The 13,437-nt window shown below is 40.3% G+C and overlaps 1 protein-coding gene across 1 annotated transcript in view; it reads right to left on the bottom strand.

The window, feature by feature from the left end:
* Positions 1–2,080: 2,080 nt before the first annotated feature.
* jade2 (jade family PHD finger 2) overlaps positions 2,081–13,437 on the bottom strand; it is a 166,506-nt gene continuing 155,149 nt past the window's right edge. Inside the window, exon 14 of the mRNA XM_061055388.1 lies at positions 2,081–13,168. Within this exon, the coding sequence (XP_060911371.1) occupies positions 12,374–13,168 (795 nt within the window). The 3' untranslated portion in view covers positions 2,081–12,373. The remainder of the gene's footprint in view (positions 13,169–13,437) is intronic.

Genomic DNA, 13,437 nt, shown 5'->3' with positions numbered 1-13,437 from the left:
TCAGTGTGATCACTGTTCTTTACTTAAAGTTCACCTCACAGAACGCAAAGCACTAGGACCAGAAAGTTAGGTTGGATGTTTCTGCAGTTGTGCTTGAAAACTTTTTTTACATTATAAAAAAACTTGCTTACCACAGCTTTAATAACTGCTGTTTGTAAAAGCACTGTAGCAGGTGCATGAAAAAGTTAGCTTGAGTCCTCTGAGGCACACTTAGCTCTGAAACTTCTGCCTGCTGCTTCCCAAACACCATCTGAGGATGTGGACTATAGGATGGCAGGCACATGAAACAAAACCATGAATTTATTCTAGAGAAATGGTATCTAGCTCATTTTTTCAAGTTGCAGGGGGACATTGTTTAAAGTGTAACTGCTGAGTGGATTGAACTAGTTAAACCTTCACAATAGGCTGGCAAAATAACAGACAGAAGTGAGATAGAATACAGCAGGAGGAAGTAATCAGATTATGAGGAAAATCACACTAGAGCTAAAGAAAACCCGAAAAGGATGAGTAGGTAATAATCAATCCTTGTTTCAAGCTGGGAGGCCCTGAAATAAACAAACAAGAACAGAGTCTGTAACTGTGCCTCCATAAAGTATTTAAAGAGTCTGTCTTTGGCCCATAGTTTATGTTCCACTGCCTCAATATCACAAGAAAATGCTTCTACTTACCTCTGAAAAGAAAGCAGACATACAAATCAGGGGATGTGTAATGAGAGACAGCAAAAGCAAATAGTGTGCTTAAGCTAATCAGGAATAAATGATCCCATTCAAGCAAAAACACCTAATACTTATAGTTCAAACCCCATCATGTTATGATTATGACAGCATTGAGAGTAAATCATCAGAGATCCAGAGAACCAAAATAACAAGATGACAAGTGCAAAACTTTCCATTAAGGAGAGATAACTCCTCTGTGGGTGTGTCATTATAGACACCAATATCACATTGCACTTAGTAATTTGATCTTAGAAATAAAGAATGACAATTCATATAACTTCAGTTTATTCAAGTTTTGTAAAAAAAAAAATAATAATTACATCTGCATCAGGACGGCATATTTGGATTTTGCTGATATGGCTGAATCTTCAAGTCATTGCACAGACTTTCTCTGAAATTAAAATCTGGGCTTTGGGACTACAGAAGGACTTTCACATTCTTGTTGTGAAGCCTCTCTAAAGATTCTTTGGCAGCTTGTTGGAGTCGTGCTGGAGAAGAAATTTGCTGGCCCTACTCTCAGGCCTTTGGCACTGAGAAACTGCGCTCTCCTTGAAATGTGCCTGTTTGGATCTCTGCATTGTTCCTCTGAACCTCTGGCGGAGTCTCCCTACATACACAGGCCAAGTCTGAAGCTTCAACGTCGAGGTATGGCTGGTGTTAGAGGGTGGATAAAATCTGCCCTTCCAGTACAAACAACCCTTTGCATCAGCTATGACATTTTGGATTTGGTTTCATCAGACCACAGAGTCTTTTGCATCATGCCTTCAGTCTCATGTCTCTTGACAAACTCCAGGTTTCTGACATGTGGTGGGGTTTTTTTTAAGGAGAGGTATTTTTACGCACTTGAAAGCCTATACTGACAGTAACTAACTGACAATGCAAGTTCTGATATCCCAAATATTGCCTTTCTGATCAAAGTCTGTCTTCGCAGGTGGCTGTTTAGTCTTGACTTTTCTCTTAGCAACACCATGAGTCAGAAGCTTTGCTAAAAGATCAATACATTTACATGGATGAACACATAATTGGTGCAGATATCCAAGGTGCCAGGAAATGAATAAGAATGACATCTGAGAACTTCCAGTTCTTCTTGCACCACCAGTTGATTAGTTTTTGTCATGAATTTGTCTTTGTTAAACGTCTCAAAATGATGAAATACAGTGTTTGTTTGTATATATGAGACCTGTCAAGGATAATGTAGATTACTTAAAATCAAATATTAAAAATAATTCAGATGTATTTCTGAAAATATGGGATGTGTTAACCCAGGATTTTTTTTTTTTTTTTTAAATCAATGTAGGTGTGAAAGAAGTGGTAAATGAGACGTCCGTTTGTGTGTTAGTGTGATAGACAGAGAGGCAGAGAGGTTTGTGTACACAGAAAGCACTGCTTTATTGACTGCACTGGACTGGACTGGATCAGGTGGAACTGGGACTCCATCAGTTGGGTAGGAGTTGGGGGAGGGGGGGGGGGGGGGGGGGGGGGGGGGGGGATTTGGAGGAAACAGGTTGGAGTTGGGTGGGTTGAAAGTGGGTTGCAGCCATCATTAAGGCAACACAAACAGCATGCAGATACAGTCACAGGAAACATCATCATCATCATATTGCTTTTCAAAGTCTCGCTTAAAACATCGAAATTGTACAAAAAGGAAGAAAATAGGTTTTTCGCACTAATGAAAAATACATTTTTTTATATTCCCTCCTACAAAGAAGATTCTAATACAAGAAAATAAATATAGCAAAAAAAGCCAAAAAATAATTTAAAATAGCTCTTCTTTGTCATATATGTTCAATAGTTCTCTTTGCTATTAACAAATGGCACAACATTCTTTGAAACAAAGAATACAGAAGAATTAACTCCTGCAACATTCATATTATTGTATTGAACAGCCGATGCAGAGTGGAGGAGACGCTGGACACCAGATTTGAACACCTTTATAAAGACAAATAAGACAGGAGGAGGAGGAGGAGAAACCTGTGTCCAGCTCTGCTTTGATTGGACTATGCTGATTGGTATTCAAATAGTGCCTAAATATGACCAATGTGATGCCAAACAACCTAATTTTGCAGAATGATGACCAGTAATGTAAAAAAATAATCATGAGAGAGAGAGAGAGAGAGCAGAGGGAAGGGAGATAAATAGATTAATTAAAAAAAATTGGATATACATACTGTAAGTGCTTATAGGAGTAAGTACAGAATTAAATAACAGGAAAAACAAGTTGCTCAAATTTTGAAAACCAAACCGTCTCTATGTGATAACTCACAATGTGTTTTAAACCTGAGGGAGAAAACTCTGGATTGCAGGTCAGGCAAGAAAGGAACGTTTTTTATTTTTAGTTATCAATGAGGGTCTGAAAACACTTATTCTGCACTGAGGAGCGACATGGAGAAAGACGGGAGGAGAAAAAGGGAAAAGAGAGAGACATGAAGTGGATGAAAGAGACATTAAATGCCACGGCAACACAAAGACTATAAACAGGGAGGTTATGCATAAAAGTACACCCAAAGGATTCTGTTATGGCTCTTTGTCCACATTCAGCCAGTGTTTTTCTTAATCAAAACTGCAGCTTTTTAAAAACCTGTCACCAAAAATTGATTAATTCCAGCCTTGTTATGCAATAGATGAGACTTGTAAAAAAAAAAAAAAAAAAAAAAACTAGTCAGGGACTGTGAAGTTTAAGAAGGATTCATCGCTACATGTAATGGTTATTTCCATCTGCGGGCTTTGCTGTTTCATTGATAGGAAAAGTGGATTAGCATCTGTCATAGAAGTTGAAAGAAGGCTTACTGACATGCAGTGACTTAAATGCATGTAAAAAAACAGAATGTATTAATATGGCTAAATATTATGGATGACACATTTGCCTGAAATGTGACTCATTAAGGTTAATGAAACCAACTAAAAGGGAACATTCATACTGGTTCTTTATACTGGGACGTTAAATAAGAACAAATATGAGAATTTGGCTTTGGAATAGCACACATAAACGCTGGTCACAGAGAGCAAGAGGGGATTCAACAGATGTTGAAACTGCAGAGCCTCAGCATCGTAGTACCCAGAAAATGTGCTTTTTTTCTGTTTCTTTTTTAGGCATTTCAGTGTAGACAGAGATCTCAGGGAATACGAGATAAAAAAAAGGCTAGTGTTGACTTGTGTTTTTTTCTTGGGGTTTTCAAAATAAGGGAGCTTTTAGTGTGGACGTAGCCTAATGGAAGAGGAGAAAGACGGGAGACCAGTTTACCTGCTGGATTGATGCAGCTACTTTTAACCCAAAGTCTGTCTCACCTTGCACACACTAACTTTATTCCTCTAATACCTGTAACTACAGACATCCACAACATCCACACCTGTCTGCACACACAATCTTTTATAAGACACACACAGACAGAGAGACTGCATATCCTCAAGTAACATAATCCAAAATATTCCCTTCCCCCAAATAAATACATATTTTCCTTAGAGGAGAATTTGCCATGTGTGTGCTAAAGACAAAACAAAGTCCAATTATAAAAGCAGTGGAGAAGAACAGTGAACAATGAAATAAAATGACAGAAACCAGGAGAGAGAAATAAATCAGAGACAGATAGAGAAATGTAATTACGAGTAGGTGACAAAACAGAGACAGAAATACGATACAGAGGGCCTCTTTATATGGTCTTAACCTGCAGAGTCAATTTAAATTTTGACTAGAGACATGATTTATTCACTTTGCATTCACACCTGGAAGTGAAGTGTCTCCAGTGTCTGCTGAAATAACTCTTTTTCCCTCCAATGACAGATTCCTACTCGTGTCCCTTTGTTGTATTTATACTTTGTGTACAGTTCCCAGCCGAGCTCAAATTAAATGTTACCAAATGTTGCTCGACCACCAGTGGGAGACGGTGGCTTTTGCCAAATTGATCTTCCGTGTGTCTCGGTTGCTTTTACAACTCAATTTGTCTGCAGTGATGTATGTATGTCTGAGTGTGAACCTCCCAGGAGCCTAATGCTTAAACCAGATGGAAAGGGAGGCTGAGTACATCTCTCAGAGTGTGAGGGAGGAACCAGAAAATGGACTCGAGCCATGTTTCTATCACTACTTCAAGTTCAATTGGCAAAAAAATATATAAATGGATTCAGCTTCAAGACTTGATTGCGTTGGCCAAATTTATAATCTTATCTTGATAAAAATGCACACAACCATTGTGAGTATTAACAGATGGGTGATGTATTTTGACATTTTAGTGATGAAGCTGGTGTTACTTGTTATTCTTTTTAAGATTATCAAATCTAATAAAAGGGCCAACACCAGAAATGTGTTCACCTGTCATGTCAATACTCAGCAACATCCCTCCCATGTCGCAATCAGTTATTTCTCGATTAATAACATTTGATCACGACAACATTGAAGGGCTAAGCATGGACAAAGTGTAATCTGCAAAAAGTTCAGTCAACTCCCCAGTGCTTAAACTCTCTCATCTGTAAACAAATTCAGCACAAACTAATCATTTTCAGTCTTTCCTTTCACTACAAGTTAGCAATCTGTAGTCACCACAGGCCCATAAACTAGTGCAGGTGTGCATTAAGATGACATTTGCACTTTACACTTTCAAGGACTGTTGTTCCTCAAGACAAGTTTTTATCTTTGTTACTTTGTACTGAAAATGTAACTTTTGTGCATGTTTTGGAAAGATTTTTTTTTAACCAGGCTGAATTTTTTTGTGTTTCATTAGATTAAAGAATCAAATAAGTCATCCCTAGCAAAGGCAAAAAAAAAAGACACCAAGAAGATGTCCTGCATGATCTCATTATGGCTTGTTATTATCAGGACTCGCGTAGTAATGTTGGCTGAGTTACATGTAATCTAACAAAAACATCAACCGACAATATATATCAACAGAGGATGATTTTTATGGGAAAATAATGTTGGTTATAGAATAATGAATCCTTCTCAAGGCCAATCGTGTTATTTAATGACCAGTCTTCAAAGTTTCTGCACTGCTATCCTGATTCAGTTGTTTCAGTTTGTGAAGGAAACACCTGTATAGAGACCTGACTGTACAGAGAGAGAGGGAGAGAGTGGAGAAAGTACAGGGGGTTGAAAGAGAGAGGCAGATATGAGGAGGCAAGAGGGCAGCAGAAGGGAAGGGCCTGGTGTTGTTTATATTAGCTGCTTGTTAACTCGACTGTGTAGACGGGCTGCAAACAGAACGCAGGGGAAAGAACAAGTTGTTCTCTTTCTCTGCTTGCTTCTCTGGCTTCGGTTCAGGTAATGTCTCCCTCCTCTCCTCTCTCTATCCATCGCTCTCTCTCTATCTCTCTTTCAGCAACCCAGAGCAAAGCAGAGTGAAACGTTTTCCCCTCCTCACATGTACATCCACAAGATGTGCCTGTCATTATTTGTCCTTAAAGCTACAGACATCCTTTTTTCTTTTCATATTAAAAAAAAGAAGAAATTTGATCTTCCTATGCTTTAACAGAGATTCCAAAAGCGCCACGTGGGCCAAGGAGGCTGATAACTGGACAGGAGAGAAAAAGGAGGAGTTATCAACATTGGGGGGGGGGGGGGGGGGGGGAAGATGGCTAATGAACAGGGAGGAGGGAGATGTTGGAAGATGAAGGCAGAGAAAGGTGCACAGTTTGAGCAGACGGGAGCTTTAGTTTAAAAGATTTCTCAGAGCTGCTATCGAGGCAGATACATCATAATCTCACTGTGTTGAGCTTCAGTGGGCGGAGCCAAAGACTGTTTTTGGCAAAGAGATTTTGGACCAATGAAACAGTCATAATAAAACTAAAGGAAGTGTATTATAAGGACAAGTTCTTTTCAGATTTCCTTTAACTTAACATGGCTGCTATTCTTTCATGAAAAATTCCTTTAAGGTTGAGAAATCAGACTCAGGAAAAGATTAAGCTGAAACAATTGGCCAATAAATTGATAGAAAAGGAGACAATACATTGTCTCTTCAACTGTTATGTTTGATTAACGGTTACAGTTAATTATTCTAACAAAAATGGCAAACATTACAAAGTAACCACACATCACCTTTGTTTTGGAATTTTGGTCGGAATAAATAGGCATCTTATAAATCTTTTTTACATTTCACACAGGATTGCAAATTTAGTTTTTTCAAATCTTAGAAAACAAATCACTCCAAGTAACCTTAGAGTACTTTTTGTAGATATAGTTTTATATTCGTGATTGACTGAAATTCTCAGGTGCTGAAAAGTTTTTGTTTGTTTTGGACCAACTTATATCCTCCAACATTAAAGCAAAAAAATACTTAAAACTATTTTTTTTATTTCTCACAGTACAGGTATATATATATGTTATGTCATATATATGTTTTGGTCAGCCAATAGTTACAGTGTCAAGACTTTGACAAAACAGTTGCCATTTTTGCTGACAGAAAATAAAAACGGAAACCACAATCCACCTGTGTGCCAGTTAATGACCTCCAAATCCTCAAAGAATAACCGAAGGCTTCTTGACTTAAATCAGTTTTGTTCTTTGACTCCACCAATCTTGACTTTGTTTCTGCCTCCACAACAGCCCAGTTTGTGTTACTAAACCTCCAATCAATGCAGTGTGTCTGAGTAGTGGATTTTGAGCCTTTACTTTGCTGTAACGAGAGGAGAGCAAAGCGCCAGTAAAACAGAGGAAGCAGATAATGACTCAGCTTTCTAGTTAGATACGAGCCACCGCGGCCAGAAAAAGCGTTACAAAAAAAAAAAAAAACAGCTTCCAAAACCTTTTCAAAACAAGGAAAATGAAAATGTCTCTATTAGTAGTAATAGTAGTAGTTGAACAGTATTATACATTATTGAAACTGTGAAGAACTCCAGTGGTACGCAGGTAGAGGGGTTGGTTTGTATGGCTGGTGTAAGACAGTAAAGAAAGGTCTCGGCAATGATATCAGGAAGCACTGAGCAGTCATCGGGCCAGTCTGCATTTCCAAATCATATAAACAAACTAATGAATTCAACTTTGGTCAAGAATTCTATTCTATAACTTCATTTTGAGAAATCTAAATCTCATCTGTAGATCACATGCAACAAGCTCTGTGCCCATTTCCAACTCATCTTTGTCAGAGAGAGAGAAGTGATTTTAGTTGAGCCCAGCAGACATTCAGTGCCTAGACTTGTGTGACTATATTCTGTATTATTACAATAAAAGCAGCCTGATAGAGAAGTCGAGGCATCATGTTTAATGTATCGTCAATACAAATCTTGAGAACTTGCCAACCCTGGCTTTACTGACCTTAGGACAGCCTCAAACCACTTTCCAATTGGATGACGGATCAAACACAAAGGAGGAGAGACAAACTATGAGCAGTCTCCTAATGTCCTCCCCGTTCCTGAAAGCCACCTCAGGGCAACAATCAGTTTTTCATTTTTTCAAAACCCATAAGTTCCACTTGTTAAAACAAATGGAACTTATGGGGTCTTCCTGTTCAAACAAACATTGGGTGTTGTTGCACAAAATGGCTTGTTAAGACAGAATTTACCAACATGTTTCTTGCTGGATATACTGCTGACCTGCCTCTCTGCTCCAAACATGATCGTTGCTAAGCTGAGGCAGTTCTCAGGCACCCAGCCTGGCTGGTGCAGTGATGTCTTTCCAAGGAGACTAACAACAGTGTCTGTACAGTCGTTAGCCGCTGTGTGAAGTACAGGAGAGTTGCCAATTGCCTGCAGAAATCAGTGCTGGCCTTTAACTATCTTTTCAGAAGAAGTCTAGGTGGGATGCATCACTTTGTGTAGGTGTGTTTCTGACCTGCCATTAAGTGCACAGTGCCCACCATCTTATTTCTGGGCTGAGGCATTTGTTCCAATTCCAATGCAGGGGGTTGCTCTCACGCGTGCCATAACTCACCATTTAGAGAACTGTATGATTGTATAGTTATCCACAATTTGTTCATCATGAAGTGCAGATGGTAGGCTTACCCAGAAGATACATAACCTCATTAGGCCTCCAGATCTTCTGCTGACACTGATGCTACATGATACAACTAGATCTCATATCATGCGGATATCTGACCTGACACAGTTGCAAAATTCAAAAAGATCATCAGAGCACATTTTGGGCTGTGAGCCAACACCCACACCAGCGTACCACACGGAGGACGGTGATGCTTTGAAGTTGCATTCTAGTTGATAAAAAATAAAATAAAATAAAGAAAACGATCCTGCAAGAGACTGCAGTCTACAGTATCTACGGAACAGAAGGAGAGGGCATTGAAGCCACACTGTAAATATAGAATAACAACCAGTTTGTGTATGCCAAGGCTGCACAGTATCAAGGTTAAAAAAAAAATCCAAAACCAAATTGACTGAGATGGTATCATAGTGCGGTCTTCAGGTAATCTGCTGAGTTTTTAACCTAACTACCGCCATAACTTTCAGTAGGGGTAGTGCAGCCATTTTTTCTGCCTATGCTGTGCAGCCTTAGCATTTGCTACTACATGTAAAGGCCGTTAATGAGAGGCCTTGTCTAATACCACTGTCTACAAAGTCAGGCTACTCCAAACATTGAATATTGAAACCAAGATTACATTTTTCTGTATTACCAATACATGAATGGTAACAGCAACCCAGTGCCGGGTTCTGTGAGCAGTAATACGTCCACAAAAACCTCACTTCAAGCTTTGTTGCTGTTACTGTTGTGTGTGTGTGTTATCTTGATCAGTTTCCATTAGGGGTGTAATAACTATAGCCGTTGTAGAAGTCCAAATCCCTCTGCCTTTCTTTGCAAAGTTTGACACGTAACCCTGCCTTAAAAAAAGAGGGACTTTCCTGACTTTGCCTCTTTATGTTAAAGAACAGACAAGTGAGGAGACTTCTACGGTTGCTACACCTGAAGGACAGAGATGCTTCTCTGTCACCTGTAATAATACTTTCCTGCTATTAGGGGGGTGTTTCCCTCTGAGTAAGCTCGTTCTTCCTGATGCAGTCAGGACCACACATAAGTAAAAAACTAGTCATCTTGAACATTACATTAACCCTGTTATACCAGCTCTGGTGTGTGTGTGTGTGTGTGTGTGTGTGTGTGTGTGTGTGTGTGTGTGTGTGTGTGTATAGATGCGTGCTGGAGCTGTATACAATGTGTGTGTTCAGTTCAGCAGCATTTGGCTTCTTCTGAAGGGGGTTAACATGTGTGAGTCTGCATTTAAGGGCAGTCCTGTGGAAGCAGGCTTTTTCCAATGTGAACCCAGTGAATGCAGATCTCGGAGAGAATCCAGGTAATGTTGGTGTCTGGATTAAACCATGCTGGCCATGACAGCGCTGTAACAGTTGTGTAACATCCTTATCTAGCATTCATCACATAGAAGGCCAGAGAAGGAGCGGAGTGTGTTTGTGTGTTGCTGTAGATAAGATGTAAAATATGCTGCCTTGATACATAGATCTGTTCTTTGGCGTGGTCACTTCGAAGACAGGTTACATAACTGTCCATATGGAGAAAACAAAAGGAAGTAGATCAAACACTTTTTAAGTGTTGGTTCATCAGGCCTGGGTCAAGCAGCCCTTAAAATCACGCTTGATGCTTTGTTTAAGCCTCATTTGAAACCTGATTGATTAGGTATCAAAGTTCTTAGAAATCAGATGAGCATTGATTATTGTTTGGAACAACTGAACCCAGGGCTGATGGTTATACCATCATACTGAGAGAGGCAAAATGCTCAGTAGTAGTCGTGTAGGAGTTCAAACAGTGAAGATCGCCAAATAAGGAAGTATCTAGACATACACAAATCACTTCATATACATATATATATATACTGTATGATATAAAATATGTTTGTATATATATATTTATCTATGTCTGGCGTCACTTTTTCCATACATTTTCAACCTTTTATTCTTTTTTCAAAAGATTTTTTTTTAACCCCTGAGAATAACACGGACTGCTTTAGGTACAAAATACAACTCTCTGAGAGAACAAAAAAAAGAAAAGAAAAGAGAAAACTAATTTACAAACAACTCAATTCAAGAACTGAAGATTGCAGGCCTCTGAAGCTGAATATAACATTGTCATCATTCATTTAACAGGAGAACAGGTGCAGCAAGCAGAGCCATCGGTTACCAGAACTCATCCAGGCCAAACTCAAGTGGCAGCCATGTTGGTATCATAAACCTGCTCAATGCGTAACTTAAAAAGAACTGTGTTGAGCATCATTCTACCTCTCCTGATGCCTGAAGCCTTTACTCTTTCATTTTTACTGGGGACCTGGGCGATCTTGTATAGTAACGAGATACATGTTTGATTTTTGAGGACTGAGAAAATTATCAAAGTTACTGCAAATTGGATGCTGATTTGTAACTACCTAAACTCTTTGTATTGATGGCTCTGGACTGCAGAGATCTATTTGGGTTGGGGGGCACAGAACAGTAAGCAGCTCTTTGCACTGATAGTACTGCATGTCTCTGCTTTGCTAACAGTTGCAGAGGATTTGTTTGATTAATGAAAAATGCTGCATTTACATCCTTGTTTCAGGCACTAGATAATTGTTAAGGTGACAAGGAGCCCAATGCTGGCTACACTCTGTAACCAATCCAACAATGGTTTGATTGTTACAAGTCCGATTGAGATACGACTGATTGATCTGCTTAATGATTGTTGGTTGAGTGATAAGGTTTTCGGGGTTAAGGGGGCTGGGGCACAGGGTAAGCGACAGAAGGCACAGAGTTCTATGATGATTTTTCGTCTAAGAGTCAGGCTTGAAAGACTTGAAAACAAAAACTCAGAATCAGGAAGAATTTGAAAATAGCTGTCAAAAGTCAGGTCAACATTTCAGCAATTGCTGTTATATGAGCAAAGGGATTTGCTCATGGTCATATGCGTGTCAGTGTGTCAGTATGTCTGTGTGTCTGTGTGATAATCCCAATGAGCACCAGGGTTGGGGTCAAATCAAAAACTGGAAAACATTGAAATCTGTCATTTTAGTCGGTCAAGATAAAATGGAGAGTGACAGCTTAGGACAAAATATTACAGCTGAGTCAATGTGATGAGAATTGACCCCAATCCTGAATGAGCATCTATTATACACACAAGTGCTTACAATACAGCTCTTACGACTAGCTAGTTGTGCTTTTCAAGGCTGAATACATGTTGTTCCATGTCACCTTCTATACATATTCAGTCCAGCACTGGTGTGAAATCATCTTTCCAATGAACATATTCAAGGAAACAAGGACTCATTGGATGCATCTCAGGCCACAAAGGCCAGGGGCAAAGCAGACCCTGAAACCAGCTTGAATAACAATAATATTAATGCCCCAAAGTGTTTGTTCCCAAGTCTGGCAGATATCACAGACATGAGGCCAGAATAGGGTTCTCTAAACGCCCAGAAACAAAAATGAATCTGAAATACAAAACAGAAAAAAAGACTGAAGGTAATGTTTGTTTCCTATTCATTGAATGTTCAGCATTTTGTGGTTGGCTAACTTCGGTCCGATGTATAACGATTCTGAACGACAGGCAAACAGCTACATTCAAAATCATCTCAAAAACAAAGCAGGTCAGAGCTGAAGAGATTTCCCTCTGGTTAACGTGAGAGGGATTTGGTTGAACAAAGCCATCCAGCCATGTTTTTGTAGAATGTCTACACAGATGGTGAAACAACTAGCCAGCAGGAATTTGTTTGGATTACTATGTGTGTGTGTGTTTGTTTTTAGTCAATTCTTTAGGATGCCAGCACGCTCCGTCTTAGCAAGTCCTCATTCCCAGAATGCAACTGCGACAGGCGGAGTTTGCGTCCAGCAGAGCGTGTGTCTGTGTCACTCTGCTCGCCATCGGAGAAGTACCCATCGGTCTCTGCAGCGTCCAGCAGAGACGTGTCTTTTCCTGTGAGCTGCATGTCTACAGACTCCAGCCCTCCTATACCTCCACCTCCACCGAATCCCCGATTTCTGGATTTACCCTGGCGGGAAAGGCGGAGCCGTGATGGCCCACCACGAAGAATGTCAGGCATCATGGGCCCTGGGCTAGAGGCTGGGGTAGGAGATGAGCTTGTGGTGAAACCAGAACCAGCCCCTGATGCAACACCATTCCCAATAAGAACGCTATCCCAGCGGTCGCGGTCCTCAGAAATGTGACATGAATCCATTTTTGAAATGGGAGGCTGCGGTGGTGGGTCCTTGTGCAGGTCTGAGCTCCTGGTCTGGTGGTGATGAAGGTGGTGGTGATGCAGGACCTTGGAAGTGCCCCTAGACTTTTCCACTTTCCTACCCGCAAAGCTTTGCTTATCCTCTGCCACGCTGGCCCAGAAGCTCTTGGCAGTGGAGGGACTGCTGACGATGGAAGCAGCCCCTGCAGGCAGAAGTATCTGGGCTTCAGTGGTGGTGGTGGACTGCGGATGTCCCCGAGCACGGGCCTTGCTGCTCCCTCTTGGTTTGCGACCTAGCTGGGGTGTTTTCCAAGTGGACTGCATGGAGTTTTCCATCATGAGGTTAAGCAGGCTCTCCTCCCCTTGCTGGAGCTGGATGAGAGAAGAAAGTGAAGAGAAGAATTGAGAACAGGCATTAGAGATCAAAATTAGATGGGAGTGTAACAAATAAAGACGAGATAAGAAAAAGTCAAAAGAGAAAACCCATACTTAAAATGTAAAAGTTTTACAGAAGGCGTTATTTGTGCAGGGATGCGGTAAGTAGTGGTGCTGAGGATGTTGCAGCACCCTCTTAAATCAGGCACAATTAAAAAAGCCGCTTGTGAGAAACTGTACCCTTTTGTTTCCCCTCGTTTTATGGG

The sequence above is a fragment of the Labrus mixtus genome, chromosome 14 (genome assembly GCF_963584025.1).
Source record: "Labrus mixtus chromosome 14, fLabMix1.1, whole genome shotgun sequence".
NCBI classification, from domain to species: Eukaryota; Metazoa; Chordata; class Actinopteri; order Labriformes; family Labridae; genus Labrus; species Labrus mixtus.
This window is presented reverse-complemented; position numbering and strand designations above follow the sequence as displayed.